The sequence below is a fragment of the Patiria miniata genome, unplaced genomic scaffold (assembly GCF_015706575.1).
Source record: "Patiria miniata isolate m_02_andy unplaced genomic scaffold, ASM1570657v1 HiC_scaffold_22, whole genome shotgun sequence".
Lineage (NCBI taxonomy): Eukaryota > Metazoa > Echinodermata > Asteroidea > Valvatida > Asterinidae > Patiria > Patiria miniata.
The window spans coordinates 18,976,088-18,998,342 of NW_024037061.1; the positions used below are offsets into that span (position 1 = coordinate 18,976,088).

At 40.4% G+C, this 22,255-nt stretch overlaps 1 protein-coding gene across 3 annotated transcripts in view; it reads left to right on the forward strand.

Moving 5' to 3' along the window:
• Window positions 1-22,255, forward strand: part of LOC119730542 (serine/threonine-protein phosphatase 2B catalytic subunit alpha isoform-like) — a 79,067-nt gene that overhangs the window by 26,788 nt on the left and 30,024 nt on the right. For all 3 annotated transcript variants that reach the window (XM_038203516.1, XM_038203515.1, XM_038203517.1), the window contains exons 2-7: window positions 3,183-3,383; window positions 4,200-4,324; window positions 18,724-18,835; window positions 20,317-20,462; window positions 21,111-21,250; window positions 21,912-21,989. In XM_038203516.1, coding sequence (XP_038059444.1) covers window positions 3,183-3,383; window positions 4,200-4,324; window positions 18,724-18,835; window positions 20,317-20,462; window positions 21,111-21,250; window positions 21,912-21,989 — 802 coding nt within the window. The remainder of the gene's footprint in view (window positions 1-3,182; window positions 3,384-4,199; window positions 4,325-18,723; window positions 18,836-20,316; window positions 20,463-21,110; window positions 21,251-21,911; window positions 21,990-22,255) is intronic.

A 22,255-nucleotide genomic window follows, 5' to 3' on the forward strand; every position in this document is an offset into this window, starting at 1 on the left:
CCTGCTTATAAATCCTACACTATCTGTCCTAGCAGTTCACAAATATTGCTCTTTAACTCAAACAACATTTCTCTTGCTGTAATTTTTATATATGGATGGATTTGGGGGTTAGTATTTTATAGAAAAAATATTGTTACACTGATCTGTTTAAAAATGGTGTTTGTAGATGCTGGAAAAACCAAGAAAAAAAAAATCTGTTTTTGTATAGTTTGGTTCCCGGACCCTACATGTACTTCGGATGAAACGGAGCAATTTATAGACGTCAGAGAATCGCCAGATCGGGAAACTAGCTGCCTTGCACCCGTTCACGGATGTGTAATTGATTGCAAACAAAATATCGACTGGGACAGTATTTGAAAAGTTTTTTTTTTTCGACCATCATTGGAAATTGATACAAAAATTCCACTTTTCCTGGAAATGACAGCACACCAGGTGCCATGATTTTACATGATGCTTGAACCAATTATTCACTTACAGTCAAGTATTTAAGGTAGGCCTACTTCATTATAATTTGGTAGATTTGTTTTTTGATGTTTTCAAATGTTTTATTCCCTTGTAATACACACATGGCAAATGAAAGAAAAGAACATTTTTTTTTTCAGTATCCCTCCTCAAAAATGCTGCATCCCATTTTTAGAAAATTGGTGTTAAACGTCTGAATAAAGAAAAACAAGTCTGCAACAGAGAATGATTGACTTTCATATCATTCTTACTGTGCTGTATTCAGTGGTCATTAATTCAACATGCTGCCTTTAGCTTGACTTCCTCTCAAAACAGATCAATAGATGCTTAATAGTCATGTGTACAGTCACACATGTATGGGACTTATAACGGTCACATCTACTGCAAATTGACATTTAAGGTACAAAGTGAGACGTCTTTTTTTCCCCCTTTCTTTTGCCCGTGGGTCAATAAGCTACCGGAAGCGAGTGAAATATGAATCCCCATCTAAGTGCGAGTGTGTTTAGACTGGTCACCCGGAAATTGGTCTTCAATTTATTTAAACTTTGCATCGTGTTAATTTACCAGTCCTTGCGCTGTCCGGCTATAAATCAAAAACACGGTCGGTGGGGCGCCATTGTAACAACACTGAACCGCGACCATGCGAACTGAGTAGGCAATTGCAAATATTTTAAGGTTTGAAAGATTTGTTGAGTAAGGGTTGTACAAATACTGGTATATATTTACAAAAAAATAAAAATATTGCAGCTTTGACATTGAGGTAAATTTTTTTTTTAAATATCTATACCTATCGATATATTTTTGTTGGAGTCGGCTGACTAGCTGGGGTTTTTTTTGACAGATTTTAAAGATACAGATTTTAAAGATGCATATTTTGGCAATACGTGTAAAACCACTCAACTCTTACAAATAAATTGACTTCACAGACTTTTTTTTTTTTTTTCATCTTTTCGGCGCACATTTTTTTGAATCAGCTCACATTTTTTGAATATTCTATTCGGTTATTATTATGCTATTTGGAGATATTCAGTGCATAATCCAAAGTTCAAATATTCGGTATTTTCGGTACAGCCCTACAAATAGTTTGCATATGGTCATTGCCTGATTTTTTTTCACACTCTGCTTTAATGCGATATCCCATTTGTATCACATGATTACCGTCTTGTTCACCCAGAAACAGTTAATGTCACCGCATTAGTATGTCTGTTCAAATACTAGAGTGTTATGCAAAAGATTAAAAAAAAACAATTTACTGCCGGTAATCAGAAGGGTCCACCCCAGAGTAAACACTGTGAAAGGCACTCTAGACCAACACTGAATGAGATTAGTGACAGTTAACACTTCTGGAATAAATGCCAAAGGCTGTAGGGGATGAAAGGAAGTTGCTTGCTTTTGTTCTTGATATATCTAGGCTTTATAGTTAGAAATGTGGAGCTGAACAATTGTAGGTAACCCTCATCGACTGGACTTGCATCAATGTCCAATTATTGAATGGCCTAGCATGAACGATCAGCTTGATTCTGCCTGATAAACGTGACCACAGCATGCAGTCATTGTAAGAATGTCTCAGCAACTATTCCTTCACTTTAATTAGTCACTACAAATAAGGCCCAAGACCCACTGAGAGCCGAACACTGAATTGTTATACAAAACCTCGTCAACTGTTCTGTGTTGTCACAAAGTCGACGTGAGGGTGGCCATATCTACCGGTACATGTATGGGGAAACATTGGAAGCCTACCGTACCTATTGAGGCTACGCCTAAGCCCCATGACATACACCTGCCCTAACAATTAGAGCCACCTCCCAGCCCCCTACCCTCTCTGACTAGGGGGTATTAATGTTCTTTGTCATACCACTCTATTGTTCCCTCAGCACTCAGGCTATTTGTATGTTTGTTTGGCCTTTTCAGGCCCATGTTTGTTGAAAGTATCAGGCATTGTTGGGCAGTAGCATTGAGGTGTAATTCTAATTGAATGCTAGCTGGCTTCTGGGTTGTGCTGATAATTGTGTACAGGTCACAGAGCTGTTGACAGGATGCTGTTACTGACAACACTGAACTGATATTTTAGTGGCGGCAAACTGTACATATTCATGAGCAAACACACCTCTTCTGTTATTGGTCGATGTTCAAACTCCCCTGGACATTTGCTAAAATAGTAAAAATAGTGAAGAAGTGATGTAAATTGTGATATTAACGTTGCCCCTTTTAATTTTATAAATATAAGCACCATGTTTTTTTGCATACTGGATTACTGAAACCTTTTTTGGAGAACCTTGAAGTCTACTATAAGGTGTGACTTGAATATCCTACATGAGATTGAAGTGTTCTACTCAGCCCAGCCTCAAGCATCCACATATTTTGACAGCTTTTTTGCCAGCTTTTTCAGCAGTGGGCAATCTGTCTCTTGCTTCATTCCAAGAATACAAGTTACCTAATTAGGATTGTGCCAGCCCTACATGTATAGTCTGGCGCCTGTGATTCAATAGCCCGTTTTCATAGCCTCAGTGCAGCGTGACTTAAATGGCTACTGGTTACAAGAATACTCTGGTGTTATTATCAAACACGACGTCACAATACTCCCAAAAGATCTGCAGTCAGTTGTTAATACCCACAGGAAATCATGGAGACGTGGCAAGGATTACAAAATCTGAAATCTGAACCAGCAATTGGAAATGTTACCCATTTGACATATAACCCCCTTTTTCTTTACTCTTCAGGTGTACCCTACCCGCCCACGCGGAGGTTGCCCATGAAAGAAGTCTTTGATGCCCAGGGTTTTCCACGACCAGATGTCTTAAAGCAACATTTTGTCCTAGAGGGACGCTTACAAGAAGATGTAGCACTTAGAATAATCAACAAGGGGGCAGAACTATTAAGGAGAGAATCGACAATGCTAGAAATAGAGGCACCCGTAACAGGTGGGTCAAACTGGTCATGTGGTTGGTCATGTGATTGGTCATGTGATTTGTGTAATATAGATTGATGCCCAGTGTCTGAGCAGTAGACCGATCTACATTTTGTAGACGCATGTTGGCCATTAAGCACGGCTGCGATAGGCAAAAATGCCATTGTCCCTTGTGATTAGACACTTTTGGATGGACGTACATTTGGCCAGTTTATTCAAATCTTTTGCCTTCCAAAAATATTGGACATTTTAAAATTAACGCCGTCTTGCAAAAAGTTGATAAAATCATGTGAAGGTATGGATTGTAGAGGGAAAAGTCCATCAGGCATGCATCGCAGGCTATCGGCTCCGGGCATGAACAGCGAGGGCGCTTTTTGTCAACTTTCAGGAGAATGTAGCACAACTAATTTGATTCTGAATGTGCACAAAACCATGGCGTCTTTGTATGAGTGCCAAGCGTCGTCGGCAATGCCTTCAAATGTCTCTCCCAGTGGTCTCCCCCAACTCTTCTTACCATTGAGGGGTACTCGTGCAAAAGAGGCCACCTATTTTTGTAGCCTACGCTGCACGGCCTGCATAGGAAAGAACAGATTTGTAGTCAAGTCTGCCGACATTCACAAGTCTAATCTTAATTATGGTTACGAGTATAAGGATTGATCAATGACTAATGAACGTCCCCACAATTCATTTTGATATTTTGTTATTTGACTTGTGACGACTTCACTACAGCGCTTGGCAACGGGAGGATCATACCTATAACAAAACACTTAATGAAAAAAAAATGCTTTCATTTTGCCAGCAACTAACCATGGTCTGTCTTTGCTTACAGTATGTGGAGATATTCACGGCCAATTCTACGACTTAATGAAGTTATTTGAAGTTGGTGGCAATCCCGCATCAACACGCTACCTGTTTCTAGGCGACTATGTCGATAGAGGATATTTTAGTATAGAGGTGAGTATCATACATGTAGCTCAAAGTCAAATAATAAAAGAAAAAAAATTGAATGAAGTCAAAAGTTGGCTCATGCCTGTCAACGGATGTAGCAATATTAAAAAAATTTTTTTTTTTTTTTCAATTATGGATCTGTCTGAACCATCAGGAAATGGGTAATTCCCCTTTTCTTGAAAATGACAGCGTACCGTACCAAGTGCATCTTTCAATCAAGTAGGCTGTTTCATAGTGTTTGTTTCGGTTTCATTTTTGTTTGTTTGCAAATGGTATACAATACCTTTGCAAGGGGTTAAAGATCAAGACGAGTATAATTCTCTTAATGGATCAAAGAGGAACAACCAACTTCAGAGAGGTGCTACCCAGCTAAGCAATTGGTCACTGTTTAGCCTTCAATTTGCAAAGAAAATGATTTTGTGAGTTGTGCGAGAGTAATTACAAATTAGTCACCCCCTGCAGGATCCAAGATTAGTAAACCTCACTCTATGTGCTCGGAAGGCAATTAGTGAGCCATTTCTTAATAATGAGCATCCCACCTGGCCAATTCATTTCTTGAAGTCGGCTGATGCATTTTATTAAACTGTTGTCATGCAAGCGTATCCGTAGGGTCATTGCCCTCTATCTGTACATGTATATGTTTGCTAAAACACACACATGTGCAACCCACACAGTTTTCCCAGTAATAGTCAGTGATCTGTAGGGTCATCTAAGCCCAAGACAGTACAGTTGTATTGGACCATTTCTGAAACTGAGGGCTTATTTCCAGGTTCGGCTTCTGGCCGCAGCCTCATGATATCAGGTCCTTGATTTTGGAGGCCTTTTGCAATTGAATGTTCTTACATTGTATTTGAAACCAGAGTCAGAAGTGTTTCACTTGGTTTGTAAGCCGAAGCCACAGACGAAGCCGCAGTTTCAGAAATGCCCAAAGGAACCCATTGGGCTACTGTGTAACTGCACTGCCCTTTATCCAGACAAAGGTTTCTAAATTTGGACTAGTTGCTATGGAAACCATACTAATTGAGGCTTGCATATCGATTCAGTAGCATGCAGCTTCGGGAATTCTCTCAGGATAAGGGCATGGCCAGAACTTGATTCATCTTAGAATGAACTACATGTACCGGTATGTGTCTTTCAAAGAAATAAGGTTGCTGTTATTCAAGTAACTAAATAATTATTGTTATTTGTTGTTCTACACAAACACAAGCCTTGTAAATTAAAAATAAACAAATATTGACAAACAATTTAATCAGATATACGCACTTCCAGCGAGATGTAAAAGTTGCTGCTGAGCCACAACCTCCTCAACAGCTGAGTGCTCTGGGGTCTATCTCATGGCAGATGCCTAAGGGGTTTAAAAAAGGTACTCAATTTCCAATGAAATAAGAAAGAAAATAAGAAAGACCGTAGACGACCGTGACAACTGGCTGAAAGACACTGGCCTTGGCCTGTCAGCAACTACCTGAGCATACCGCAAACAAAGAGATGCAGAATAAGATAGATCAGTTTCAATCAATATACATAGTTGTTAGTTTGTCCCCTGGATTACTTTCCGTGGAGCTGCATTCAGTTTCCTTGGCCGTTAAAAGCATTCAATATGTCAAGCTGAATAGAACTTGGTCATGCTTGTTGTACAGTACCCAAGATCCAAGTCATAATGTCATCACCTTTTCATCTTCAAGGAGACAAGACGGCCTATCCTCTGCCTGAACTCGCAGATAAAAAACTCCCCAGAGATTTCCTCATCTGCAAAATGGTTCCCCTTTTATCCAACCATAACTCGCTGAGAGGGACATAAGTTCTGCACTTGCGTGTCGATGTAATGCCAGGGCACTCCGTTGATAAAAAGATTTTTACCCTCGCAAGAAAAGGTGGCAAAACACGATATTCAAAAAAAGATAAAAAGCTGTCCGAGTTAATTTCCATCACTGTCTAGAAATGAGGCTGGTTGTCGTGGGAGACCGGCCGTGTGTGTCGTCGTGGCGACCGGCAGTGAGACGGAGTTCACCTTCTCTCTCTCCCCCCCCCCCAGGATAATGAGGTTATGATGAATGCCTGAATGATGGACCCAATACTCATAATGTAGTCTATGGACATGGTTCCAAGTAAGCAATGCATTTAGGGGAGGGAGGGGTGGAGACATCATCATGCACAGACTGTCGTAGGCTTACCCATGCAATATTAATGCCTCGTTGGTCAAAATGCATGATGAAGGACCTGAGGAGGGGGCATTATTGAAGCGACTCCTTGAACGGCTCAAGTAGGGGAATTCATTTACATAATTAACTTGCACTTGCCTTCAGCCATATCTTAACTGGTTATGGTGCATAGCAAATTCCCTAATCCCTGACTTTTGAAATAAAATGTACACTCTAGACAAACATTGCCGTTATATACATGTATGTGTACATGTGGTTTGACATTCTTATCTTGGCAATTGTTGTACATTTACATATATTCTTAAGTACATGTACATGTGTATGTATACATGTACATGATGTACAAGCAAAAGCTGTCTTACTTTTTCTCATATATTTCATTAGATATGTAAATTTGGATATTGAGCAAGATTATGAATATGAGACACAAATGCCAAAACAATTACATTAGAATAATATTATACATTATAACATGAGCAACTCCAAATGAATTATAGTTTTTATGTAGGAACATTTCTTTTGTGTTTCTGATGATCTTTTTTTTTGGGGGGGGGGGGTAAGTGGTGGGGGGGTTTCTTATGTTGCATGCTTACGTTTTGTGAAGTAAACCAAATTATTTGTTTGAAAATGTGTCCGATACGTACATCTACCTGTGTGGCGTCTGTTCCTATTTAGCACAGTATCTACTCTCTGCTTCAGAATGCCCCTATGAATAAGGCCAAGTGTTGTCAAATGAATGATTACATTAGGACACTAATGCTGACTGCTCTTTGCGATGTAGGCATGTCATATCATAGTATTGATACCTTACATCACATGTAAATGTATGTACAGGGTGAGGAAAAAAAACGAAACCCAAATGTTGGGACCATTGTTTTAGTGAAGTACTGCATAACTTTCAAAATCTAGGATATGAAAGTCCAATTCATATTCATAAGCTTTCTTTTAGTACAAGAATCATTCAAATCACTCATGTACTTTTCAAGTTACGGAATTTTAAACACAACCACCGTTTTAAGGTTCTGTCCACGGATCACATAGGGATGTGTGGGTGAATTGTTTTCGTTTTGCTGAAAGAACGCACACCTTATGAGAGGGTTTAACAAATAATCGGGTAAAGGAGTCCGGATTTAATAGGAGTCCGATTGTCATGTATGTATGACACCGGTACCAACACAGAGATTTAGGGAATCCCATTCACACTAGCAAGAATCCAACACGGCTTCTACACTAGTCTGGCTCTCAATTGATGTTGGTAACATTCAACCCTTCATGGTCAAGACCAAGGTAGAGAGGCTCTGCCTGGGTAGAACATCCAAAATCTACAGCTGACCTGTGGACACATCATTTGTTGTAATTGCATGTGAATTTTATGACTTGCCTGCCAGTGTTGGATGACACCAGTTCTGCTTGAGGTAGACCTGTGTTCATTCAAACACGGGCACCGGTAGTTACAATGAAACGCATACATGCATACAATTTGAGTAGTCAGGTTACAATATCGATTTTAATACAGTCAACGATTGATATGTGATCAAGACCGGTAGACCTACACCTACATTTTTTGTACACCTAACCATATCCTGCCACTTCACATTTTGTATCTTCTTGGTTGCTAGGCAAACCGTAGACTTTCATATCATGGTTCAAGGGGCCCCCTGTATGCTACTGAAATCCATTTTATAAACTATAAAAGTGGCTCCTTATTATATTTTTGAAAACATGTACATTGAAATGTTCTGTTGATTATGTGCTCAATCAAATGATCATTTGTTGTGGTCTTGCTTTGAGTGAGACAGATTTATGTTTTTCTAAATTGATTTGTGTTGTGAATAATTTGATCAAATTGGCTGAAGCTTAGCAAGCGTACATGTACCGGTACATTCTGTGCCAAGTTGTTCTTGCAGTCAAAATCAATCAAGTGAAGAGCTCCCAGCCTACATAAAGCAGGATTGATTGGCTGTGACTGTTTATGTGACTTTATACAGCTATACTTGGACTGCAGGTGATTGATTAGCCAGCTGTACCCGGTACCTACATGTACCACTTGCCTGCTTTTGTCTGTTGACTGAATTTGACTAGTCACAGTGCTTGCTTAAAATATGATCTGACTGTTTGTGACTAGCCTGTGTAAAAGGCATGTCAGGGAAGAGGACTGATTTTTTAACTTTCTGTGACTGTTCAGAAGCAGGAGGGTTAGGCAATTTTGTTTTGCTTTATGTACATGTACATGTACATGTACACCTACATGTACCAGGTAGAAGTGTCTTGAAGCTCGTATCAGCTCAACATTAAGGATGAAAATTAAATATGGTGGGAAAAAATGCAAGGTCCTAATAGATACGTGTGTATAATTAAACATGTACAGGTATAAATGTGGAACATGTAATGTTACTGCTCAGCAATTCTCATTCTGACATTTTCTTGAGCTGTGCCTGTGCACACAGGCTAAGGTGTGGACATTTTGAGATCGCGACTCCTTCCCCTAGAGTCATCCAACCTGGAACAGGTTGTCTCAGGCTGTATGACCCCTTCTGCTGTCCTCCCAAAGACGCTAATAGAATCACTCCACCAAGGGGAAAATCCAGTTTCCTTCTTCTTGAAGGCTCTGGTCTGCCTTGATAGATTAGATCTCGCTCGCCTCACGCCATCTTACGGATTATGATTTTTTTTTTTTTGGTCTGTGCTTTAAATTTCTCTGTCGAGGAGGACTTTTTTGCTTGAATGTCTGAGGTCATTGAATCTGTTCGGAGCTACAGGACGAAAGGAAAGGTTGGGTGGAATGGAGAGCTTTTAGAGGGGCTTAGACATGTCAGAGAAGTGTGAGGAAAATGCAGAGTGTGAAACATTTGTATTCATTGAATTCACAGGAAATGCGACTTACATTTGTAGCTGTGCACCATCTGAAATTACAGGGCATGCAGGGTTTTAAACTTAAAGCCTAATAGGCAGGATCATGCTCTGCGTGAAAGCCAACGCGAATGCGAGTTTGTGACGTTAAAATGCGACTTGGTGGTGCATGTTCTTGTGCAAGGCTGAAACAAAATTTTGACATGCATAAGAAAAAGAGGGTTGATACTCGGCACGAAAGCCAACGCGGATGCACATTTGTGACATCACGGCTAGTATTGGCGTTGCAAATGCGCAAAAGTTGGACACAATTCAACTCCTGCAAATTTTGCAGCAAATAATTCATGTTGTTAATTTTTCTTCATTGGCATGAAGTATCCAACCGTAATTGCTCTGAGAGAAATGAACCCCAAAACAATCAATTTTGAAAAGTCACACGCAGAGTGTCCAATCTTAGAATGCTCATACAGTACAAAATTGAATGAGTGCTTCCCATTGTTGCTGGGACAAACTATAACATGCACGTTGTAGACATGTACATATAATAAGTAGATCTTACAGGCATGAGGTTTTTCAGACTTTTGTCTGAAATCAGACTTTTGGAATAAGTGAGAAAGGATCAGTTTGGAAAGCAATACATCTTTCAGACCTTTCATCCAATTTTCAGACTTGTTTTGAACATTAACAATCTCATCCCTGATCTTATAAATGGTGCCCAGATGTACTGTATTCCAGTAACATCTTGCAGGTTTTGAGGTCCACTTGTACGCTCTATTGGGTCTTCCTATTTGTGAAATAACTTGAAGTGTACGGTTCCCCTTCCTTTTTGCCTTAAAAAGACATCACTTCCTGGTGTATTTAATGTACCTGTACATGTTTGTGCATGGGGTTAAGTTATCATTAAGTACAGTCCAAAGTCCAGCTACGCAGTGTAATTTGATAAATTATGATTTAGATTTGAACGCGACGGGCATGGAATGGTCCACTTGCGCGGGATGTACATGGTGATAATGCACGGAACTCGATCTCATGTACATCAAATTATAGATGCAAATAATAAATTGAGAGAGTATTTGGATAGGACATCTGAAAACTACAGGACTACTGGTACATTCGGGGAGAGGGCATGCAAAGCAACTATTACACAGATGAAACTCGTGATTGTTAGTTTGTTGCATGTCTATTGTAGGAACAGAAAGACATTTTTAATTACAGAATGTACAATTTTGATTTTTTTTTCATGTCACTAACGGCCTGGTATGATCACAACCATCCAACAATTCGCGACGTTCGCTCGTAACCCCCTGCCCTGCAAACAGGGTGCTGGGAAGGGCTGATGAGCTTCACAAAATCTTGTGAAGGAAGTGGGGATGGCATTCTGGTTACCTTATAAAGACATCCAGCTGCAGCCGTTTAAGACCGCTGGTTAGCTAATGCGTACAAATGCTATCCGAAAACTTTCTCATAGAAATGCATACATTTCATACCGGATGTGATTTCTTTTTCAATTTTGATAAATTTGAGCGTCGCATAATATGCAATTTGACCCTTCGTGAATTTGAAACGGAGCCTGAGCAAATGACGGGAATTGAAAATTTACAAAGCAGATAAGTTTTACAGATTTTCCTATATTATTATGCTTTGCAATGAAAAAAAAATTATGAATGGGAATACAAGAGTGATGACTCAGTCTTAACAGCCGTTTAAAACCTTGCAGGGTCATGGCCGTGATGACTTGCAGGTCACAGGTCATGCAAAATCTATCCAATCAGAGCGTCAATTCATCAGCCCTTCCCAGCGTCCTGTTTACAGGGGGGGGGGGGGGGGGGCTATTTTCGACGTCATTCAGTAGAAAACGTGTCAGAATGTTATCATTAGTGTTTGGAGAAAATCAGAGATTTCAAAATCCAGTTATCCTATTTTTTTAAAAACTTAATAACGGTTATCTGATTTCACCAGAAGTTTACATTCAGCTCATATTCATGCAAGAAAAAAGTGTGGAGTGAGATGCCGCATGCAATGTGCTCCAGAGCTGTAATGGTGAACAAAAAAGGGCGGGAGCTCTCTGATCAGTTAAATTGGCAGGCTATTCATGAACCCAGAAGACCATGAGTGATTGAATGTGGTCACAATCAGAGACCATGGAGCAAATTGGGAGATGTTCCAGTTGTTTTCTTTAGCCTGTGTCACAAAAATGGAAGGCTTAATTTTTTGTTCAGGTTGGTTTCGAATATCCGGTTTTCAAAATCCAAATTGAATAGTGGAATTCAAACCCAATTTTACAAAAATCAGAATTCCACCACTAATTATCATACCTTACAACATCACCTTAAATGTTGCTTTTAAGCTAAATAAATATTCACTCTGACAATATTTTCACAAAAATTGATCTATCGATTTTTTTAGGATAATTTTTATTGCCATCAAAGGTGCCATTGTCTAATTATGTTTCAGTATAATTTGTGATTTGTCCACAGTCACGCATTGACTGTTGCTAGTGTTCCCACCCCAGTCCTTGTTGATGTGTCTGTAATTGTTGCCAATATTTGTCGTACAAATCTAGGGATCTGGCTGTCTCAGGTAAATGGAAATGTTTGTGAAATGCAGCGAGAGAATTCTTGGTTGAGCCACGGGTTGAGCGTAGGAGTTGACTCTCTGCTTTTCAAGCGCTAGTGAAGCATGTAGTGTGGTTAGTCTCTTCAAGGTCAGAGGTTGGCACTGAGATGTGTTCAGGATTCAAGTCGACGCCTCCCCCCCCCCCCCCACGTTCACCATAGCACTGCCATGCCCGGAGGCCCGTTAGTAATGTGTTGCCATGACAACCTGGCAGCCTCGTTCAGCAGAAGGAAACCTGAATGTGTCATCACATGAAAACGCCAGGAGGAAAGGGATTCCAAGGGCGTTGAGTTGGAATTCTAAGGTTTTTCTGAGCGCCAATGTTATGAGCGTTGGGTAATTACACAATGACCTTTTTCTTTTTAATTTGTGTTGAAAATATTAATAAAATTTGTTGTTATGGCTGCAGAAATCAACATATTCTGCAGCAGGTATCTGAAGTGGTTTTATCAATTTTTTTTGGAAAACATATTGGAAAAACTACATGGCGATGTACTGGATGTACATGTAATTGGCTCAACTGAATTCAAAGACACGCCTTGCTGAGGCCTTCACAAATCTGAAATTGCTGACCAAAACATCAAATGCATTATTTTGAAATTGGAATTAATACATACAGGTACATGTACATGTACATGTACATGCATTTGTTAATTTTTTTTTCCAGAGTACCAGTAGTTGTTGGGCAGTTCCACAACGTTTGAGGAATATTTTGCACAATTCAACAGTGTTCATAAATATAGTTATAGGCCTATGTAATCATAAGCTTGATTTTTAATACTGATAAAACATATCAGTTGTACTACAATGATTTTAAAGAGAAATTATTCATCCAACTTTTTCAATGTAGTAGAAATTGGCTCGGTACATTATGGCGTCGGACATACTCAGACAAATTGATTTATTTTTGTGTACCCATTAATTAATTTCTCAGTTGCAAGTAGGCCTATACATTGTTAGAAATAGAGTATATTTCAATAAATTAAAGATAATAAGCTTCACAATGATATATGTTTCATTTGTGGCGTTTAGACCATTTTGAAATGTTGGAATTGCGCTGTTGTGCGGGATTTTAAATTTGTATTTTGCCAAATTTTTCAAGCTTCAAAACTCTGGACGAACTTCACAAATCAACAGTTGTTACTCCAAGGACCACTGCAGTAGCACAGCTGACAAATTGTGATTGGATCGGGTTTCTGTATTCCCAATGAGGGACCTTATATTTATTGAATACAATGTGCATGTACATGTACATGTAGGTGTTCATGTACATGTATGCGTGCACTAGGTTTTTGTGTGTGTCAGATGTCATATGCAATAACAAGTGGGAGAATTAGATGGAAATGCAACAAGCCAGTTTTTGTCTTTCTTGTTTTATTGGGATATCATTTTCATCTTCCCACACACGGTCTAAAACTGTCGTTGCGTATTAATATTTCATCCTTGATGGGTATCACTTTCCACCATCTTGTGGGCTGAGCTATCCAGCCTCAACCACTAGCAGATAGGGGTGTGGTTGCCTGAGGGACAGTTAACATGAAAATATGGCGGAGGGGTGATAAACGATAAATGTACAGTGAGAACGTGATGTCAGATCTTATTTATATCGTAGGTATGGGTACAGTTTGTACATCTTGCATGCATGCTACACATACATGTATTGTCTTGGAAACATTTATTTCTAAAAATTAATTTGGCAGATCCTTTTTTATGACAATTGACACCCAATGACACCTCCCCCCCCCCCTACCATGGTGCATCAAGTGTGCGTCATGTTCTTCATGGATGTGACACGGGTGTGTCAAGTCATGATTTGGTGTGTCTAACAATTTATGGGGTGTGTCACTTTTCCTCAGTAGGTGCATCACAATCTGTGAAAGGTGAGTTAAAAATGTTGCCAAAAAGCATCAAACGTATACATTTGGTGCATCGTACTGTGCCACCCTCGGTGTGTAGATTCCACAAAAGGATGACCCACTGAACATTGGACAATTACACACCATTCCTGGAGGGGAAGGGGAAGGGGAGGGGGGTCACAAGGTGAGTTACATGGTGCATTACATGGACAGCCAATACGAATACATGTACAACTACATCAATTTAAAGCTTAATTAGCCATCGTTTATTTTCAGTTCAATTTTTGTGGGGTTGACAGATAACTTTTAGGCAATTTTTCCCTCAAAAGATGACCACCCCTAAAAAGCGGTCTTGGAAGCCCATTGCCATTTTGAAAACGATCTGTACACTCCATTGCAAAATAGAGCGACTTTTTTTTACCAATTTCGTCCATATTTACTCAGCAATTGAAGTTCCCAGTCTGGATCAGACCTCTTAAGCCTTACTTGCTACAGTACCTTACATGTAAGTGCGAGGGCCACACATTTCTCTATTAACCCTCCTATGCATTGCAAACATACATTCTGTGCCAAGTTGTCCTTTCAGTCAAAATCAATCAAGTGACTGGTTTCAACAGTCAAGAGCTCCCATCATGCATAAAGCAGGATTGACTGGCTGCGACTGTTTATGTAATTTGATGTCTGTATGCTACCGGTATGTTTATGTCTGTTGACTGAATTTGATTAGTTACAGTGCTTGCTTGAATGATCTGACTGTTGTGTAAAAGGCATGGCAGGGGAAGAGGATTAAGTATTTGACTGTCTGTGACATTTAGAAAGCAGGAGGGTAGAAAATGTATGGCTTGCAGCTGGTGATTTGGTCAGTGTAGTCAATTTTTGAGCCTGTTTACTGGTCTGCAGCCCAAACTCACGAGTGCTCCTTTAAAATGTCTGTGTGATGCGCAGTGTCTGCACGCACGCACACAAGATGAGCCACTCGGTAAGGCTCTGCAGTGCTGATGTGGCGGCCGTACAACCAATGACTAAAATGTTACACATCATTAACCAATATCTTTCCAGCCTGTACCTTGGTCGTCCTGCCAGCGGACGCTACAGAGAGCAGAAATGGCCGACGTGCTTCATTTAACACAGTTAGAATCTTTCTCAGATATGGGGGAGCGATATTGGAAATGTCAGCAAAATGTCATTACAACATGGCTGCATACATATCAGGCGAAGGGAAGCATAAAGAACAATTTCTCTTGGGCAAATTCAAATTTGATTTTAATTTACTGTATTTGTTTTCCAAAAATGAAAGCATGTTTATGTAAGTCGAGTCAACCACTGCAACAGATGCAATGTGTGCGATTATGCATGGATTTTGCGGCAGCGTTCAGAATGGCATATATTCAGTACTTAATTATGCATGCCTTTTGCTCTGTAAATTTCGCAATATGTTGATACGCGTGTCATTACAGCAGTAAAAATATCAGGCAAAAATTGGCATGCAGAACTCGCCCAACGTTTTAGGGGGAAGGGTCGGTAAAAAAATTGAACAATTTCCGATCAGCCGATTTTCATAAATTCTTGAATTTGTAGGAATTTTTCAGAAATCTTGTCAGTGTTTTATATGCTTAGTTTCTAATACTTTTTATGTGTCAATCCTGCATAGAACCATGACTTATGGACAGACTGAAAGTCGAACACATTTCTACATTGTGACAAATCTGTGTGACAATAGTTAAAACAAAACACAATTCGGGAGCATTATCAATTTTGTAGTGTTATGAAGTTTCATAAACCGATAGCTGTTAGTTTTAACATCGGAAGAGTCAATATTTTGATTAACCAATTCTGATTTTTTATTCCATTTTGGAACCGTCAACTATTTCATTTTCCGCTGTCAATTAAATTGTGCTGATTTCCAGTTCTTTGACTACCATTTTTGGACAAGCAGTTGCTGTCAACCAGGGAGCCGTTCATGACAGTCTCATAATACAAAATGTCTGTGCACGTGATCTACAAGTGCAGTTAGGTATGCTCTTGCATCGTCATTTATCACTAACTGCTGTTATATCCATTAGCCCAGTAAGGTTGTGTCTTCTAGATCCCTTAACATTTGTCAAAGGGCCAATGACATTTAAGTGATGAAAACATTCCAAAGCAAGGGTCTTCACCACCTAAGCAGGCTCAACTAAGCATACATGATGAGGAGCACATATAGGTTAGGTGTTTACATGAAACATCTGGGTTTGTGTGCAGGTTTGTAGACAGGAAAAATAGAGACGAAATCAATATTAAAGTGAATGAAATATTCGTCCTTGATTGCATTTGGCAGCTATCTTTGAGGTGTGTTTTGTTATGTTAATTTGTTTACAATGAATGCCCAAGAGGTCTACTCAGGCGTATCACTGTTTGAACAAAAGCACACACCTCAAACATGGCTGCAGTGCACACAGTCTATTGGTAACTGTGAATGTCCCTATCACACTGTATACTGCGCTGTGACAATATTATAAATTAATGCATCATATTTATAGTTGTCATACTCCATAGAAAATGCACAAATAGTGCCATGTGGCAGACTGTGACGGTTCGTACGTGCTGACGGAAATTCACCGCAGAATGCAGGCGGTACCCTGTATCTTGTTACCATTGAGAACAGATTATATTTGTGTACGATTGCTCCATGACACAAACATGGCTGTGCCCTGTAAAACTGCACTTAAAGAGTTCATGTATCCGTGTCTGTCCATTCTCTGTTTTTTCTTAACACACACGTCTTAGTTGGAAAAGGTCTTCGCGGTTGACACAGAGTCCGCACTAATGTTGTGTGGCAATGGGGTTTTTTTTCCGTGTCATGCATGTTTATTCATAACGATTGGCCATCACTTTTCCTGGTACGGTACATGTTATTTCAGAATGATTAATATACCAGGTACACGTACAAATGTACACATTGATGTCTCCACAAAGGTGTACATGTATTTAATAATGTCATACTATACGGTGTAAAGTACGGTACAGCTACATGTACATACATTGTAGTATTCAGAGTCACAAAGGTTATGTGGCAACTTGTGTTTGATTCATTTTCACGGACTGCTGGTTTTCTGCGTAAGTATGGGCATGCGCATAATGCTTTTGGTCCATTGCTTTGGAACTAAAATAGTCTCCGAAGAGCTTTGCAATTTGTCACTGAACCTTATGATTTCAAAATGGTTGTAAAGTGCATGTACTTGTACACACTTAGGAAATCAACTTAAATGCATTCCAAACGTAGATGTTATGTGTAGCAATACAGTCTTATTGATGTATATGATCCATCACTTCTTTGGCAGTTTAAGACATTCAACTGAAATCTTGGTTCTTTAAAAAAAACATGGATTGTTTTGTTCAAGTATAGACTTTATTCAGGAGTCGGCCATAATTGAAAGCGAGGTAAAAGCTTCATTTTTGGAACTTGCAATTATAGAAGTGAAAGCAATGGCATAAAGTTAATTACAAATTAATACCAGTCTGCTCTGATGAATAATTTGAAATTTGTGATTAAACATACCCTAATGTTTTAAGCCACATTAAAAAAAAAAGGAAAGTGAGTTTGGAACGCATAAATTGTCACCATCCCATAAATGGCACCATCCCATTCAACAGTTAATTATTTATAAAATACATTCAGGGAACATGACCAAAAATGACTTCCTCGTGAATAGAGTGTGTATATGTAGGGACCGTGGGGCAAGAAGCATTTATGCACACAAAAACCCAGAGTGGAGGACATGAAATGGGAACAGTTCAGATTGCGATTCCTGTCATTCTACCTACAGTGCATCATGGGAGAAAGATGACATCCATTCAAAGACATTTCAAATCACTACTGGTTTTGTACGAAGTGGAAAAAAACTTTTCCATTTTCCAGTTTTTTGGGGGGTTATTTTTTAGTTTGAGCGTTTTTTTTCCAATAAATAACATTTTTATTGATGAGACTTGTGAATACAATCTGTGTGTGTGCTATGCTGCATATGCACTGTAAACAATTACACACAGATGATTAAGTGTCAATAATTAATGCAAGGAGTTGACCTTGATGTTGACGAGGCTCTTTTATGCAGATGGTCGATAGTGCGCTGTTTTCAATAACCCACAAATTCGTGTTCAGTGTTATAAAAATTGTTTTCATGAGTCGCTGTGCAGTTACATGTACCGGGTACATGCAGACAATGATCACTGATAATGTGGAACTGAACCGTTCATTTGGAGGAAAATCGTGTGAAATGTTATTGTTGATTAATCATACGTGTATAGGGACAGTTACTGTGCTTATACATGCTGTACAGTATACTAACTCCTAATTTTCATGGGGACTCATACATGTACATACACAGTACATGTATGCTAATTTACAGTTCTGCCAGCAGAATACATGTTTAACATGCCCCCTACCCCATCCCCACACCACACCACCATCCGCCACCCCACTTCACTATCCCCCAGCCCACCATCCCCCACCCCACCCAATCCCACCCCACCCTACCCCTTCTCATCCCACCCTACCCTACCCCATCCCACCCCATCCCACCCATCCCATCCCATCCCATCCCATCCCATCCCATCCCATCCCATCCCACCCCACCCCACCCCACCCCACCCTACCCCCTCCCATCCCACCCCACCCCACCCCACCCCAACCCATCCCACCCCACCCCACCCCATCCCACCCCACCCCACCCCATCCCATCCCATCCGACCCTACCCCATCCCACCCCACCCTACCCCATCCCACCCCATTCCATCCCATCCCACCTCACCCCACCCCATTCAACCCCATCCCACCCCACCCCACCCCACCATCTCCAAAAGAAATCTCGCAATAAAACCGTTGAAAATAAAAACTTTAATATCTCACCTACATGTATTTGTGATTTCTTTTCTTTTTACTCTGCAGTGTGTGTTGTATCTTTGGTCGTTAAAGTTGCTCTACCGCGACACATTTTTTCTGTTGCGGGGCAACCACGAGTGCCGGCATCTCACAGAGTATTTCACATTCAAGCAGGAGTGTAAGTACCAGTCAGGAATTGTAGAGAGAGGGGGTGGGGCAAAGAGAAGTGGGGGGGGGGGGAGATTTCCAAGCATCCTTGTGGTAATGGTCTTGGGTTCTGCATACATGCACAAATACAATGTCCTGCAAATACAATGTCCTGCAAAACGTCATTTATGATGACCAGATTTGAGTCTTTTCATTTTGAGTCTTTTCATACTCCACTGTCTTGTGCAACATTTTCTTCAGATACCCTGTTAAATGCAACAAAATCCAATACAGTTGAAGTGAGAACCCTGCTAAATGCAACCAAATGCAACAGTGGATTCTGTTGCTTTGCGCTATGAACCCTGTGTACATCGGCCTTGGCACTAAGCAGTTACCCTGTTAAATGCAACCAAATGCAGAGTGGTTTCTGTTGCATTGCGCTGTGAACCCAGTGAACATCAGCCTTGGCACTATGCACTTTGTATCCTGCTAGGTGTTACCAAGTGCAACAGTGGATTTTTCTGTAGCACCTTGGCACTATGAGCAGATACCCTGCCAAGTCCAACAAGATGCAACAAGGCATGGGACTATGCAACAAGGCATGGGACTATGCAACAAGGCATGGGACTATGCAACAAGGCATGGGACTATGCAACAAGGCATGGGACCATGCAACAAATTTTTCTCACTGTTACTTTCCGTTGGATTTAGCGGAGGGGGGGGGGATTTAGTTTTTGTTGTCACTAAATCCGAGTGCAATTCGGCAGAAAATTAAGCGCGGGCAGAATACAGTGCATGACATTTTGCTCGTAACATGTAGCATTTCGCAGTCACTGAACAGACAAGTATAGTCCCACTCCTCTGGGAAATTGAAGAGTTTGTGTCCTCTCGGTTTTATTCTAAAGCCTGTTGCCAAACACTTTAAGGCGTGGGCAGTAATGGTCCGCCTACAGACCATTTTACAGCCACTGAACCTTGAATATTTCTGATGCAAAGCCAGCTTACATTTGCCAAATTAGTTAAAATGAGAAGTGTATTTTTTCGCATCATCGCATGCAGAAACTCCATAAGATGCTATTTCATGTTTCACCGTGATGTTTGTTCAATCGTGGTCATTGATCTTCTTATATGAAACTATAACTATTATCTTTCAACTATTACATTATATCTTATAGTAAACAAAAAAATGGTTGGAAAAAAATTGGATGTTCTGGTTATTGTCGAAAGAAACAATTTTGTTGCTGTTTAGATTTAGATAAGAAATAGGTATCTAGTGTTTGTCAATGACACAACAAACTGATTGGACAGCAGATTGTCTGTGGCTGTTTTTAGTTGACATCAACTAAGTGATACATAATGAAGGTGATATTCTTTCTCTTATTGCAATACCCTGACTATTTCTTCTTAACTGTTGGCTCTCTGGAAAACATTAAGCTTTTACCTGCCTGGTAGCAAAACTTTGGTGAATGGTTTTTATATTGGTCTTAATTTATGTCCCCACTTTTTTTGCAGGTAAAATAAAGTATACAGAAAGAGTGTACAACGCGTGTATGGAAGCATTCGACTGCCTGCCACTTGCAGCTCTTATGAATCAACAGTTCCTGTGCGTGCACGGAGGCTTATCACCTGAAATACATACGCTGGATGACATCAGAAATGTAAGCTACTGCAATTTGGATCTCTTAATATCCTGACATACCAGAACATTGCAGCAACCTGTTCCATCAAGGACCATTAGTCAACTAGTGGTTGATTTGTGATGTAACTAATGCATGCGCACAAGCAGCAACATGCGAACGTCTCCATCCAAACTCTGGTCAAAACGTTGTCACGAAACATCGTAATCCTGGCTCCCTGCTGTGTATTATTATAATACGAGCAGCTAGTGGTAACCAATGATGAAACCGCGCCACATCGTCTGGTTCCAAATAGTTGATCAAAGTAGTCCAACCATCCTTTGGTTGAGTGAAGTTACGCGAACTATGGATAACCATAGTCCCCAAATTTGCTTCTTCCGTAGCTTAAAAGTGTTATTAAATGTGTAGCGCTGTGATACAATGGTTACGGTGTTCGACTCACGTGGGTTCGAACCCTGACGGGGGAACATGGTGCTGTGTTCTTAGGCAAGACACTTTACTACATATGCCTCTTTGCACCCAGGAGTATAAATGGGTACCTGTGAAAGTAGAGGCCAGAATGCGCTGATATCGAGCTGCTGCAAAACCTGGTCTCATGGCCTGATGATCAGGGGTAATAAAAATGTTGACTAAATTAAAGTTGGTTTTCTAACCCTTTGTATCCCACAGCTGGATCGGTTCAAGGAGCCACCAGCCTTCGGACCGATGTGCGACATCCTGTGGTCAGACCCACTGGAGGAATTTGGCCAGGAACACACGTCAGAGCACTTCAGTCATAACTCAGTCAGAGGCTGCTCCTACTTCTACAGGTCAGGTCATAGGTTAAAAGGTCAAGCTGTAGTGGGCCAAACCTGTGGCAGGTCACCACCTATGGATGAATCGGGCACGTGATCATCGTACACTCACCAGGCTCCCTTCAATGGAGAAATCTTTGTGCACGCTATTGTTCAGAGCAACTTCCCCGTGACAGATTATCTGAAGAATAGCTAGCACAATGCTTTCGCCATTGAAGGGGGCCTACGTGACAATGGTCACAGCGTTCCTGGATTGATCTATATTGACAAATGTATATTGAAGCCAAGAAATCACTTTGAATGAAGTGGTGTGATGTCAAGTCAATTGAAATTTAGTGCACACTTGTGCCCATACTTACATGTAAATCAGAGAGTTAGAAACCCTGCATGAATACACCATGAATACACTAATTAGGCCCTGCCCACAGCGCACGTGTGCAACAAATACCGGGTATGCCGTTCCAATGCCATACTGTGCATGTCCCAGCCGCATGCGTCATGCACTCATGCACGGAAGACATCTTCTCAAGCATGTTGGACGTTTTTTTAGTCACAGCTGTAATTGGTCAAAGCTGTAATTGGTGGGGGGAAATATACTTGCATGTGAAACTGGATAAAATGGAAACCTATCTTAAAGTTTGAAGTTGGAAATTGGATTTGCCTTTTGTTTGTACAGCTACCCAGCCTGCTGTGAGTTCCTACAACAGAACAACCTTCTGTCCATCATACGGGCACATGAAGCACAGGATGCAGGGTAAGTGCATTATGGGATACGCCGCCTACAGTTCGTAGCGCACTTTCTTTTCTTTTTTCTGCTGAGCCCATTGCTATAATTACATGTATAATGAAACCAAGGATTCCTCAAAAGCACCCTAGGCACTGTAGCTCGCAAACCTGAAGAAACCTATAGAGAGAAGACAATGAGAAGAAATTACAGTTTTAGAGGTGGGAGGAAAACCCCAGGAGAATATTCTGGGGGAAGCCACGGAATCAAGTAGGGACTGAAACCCCAATCCACAT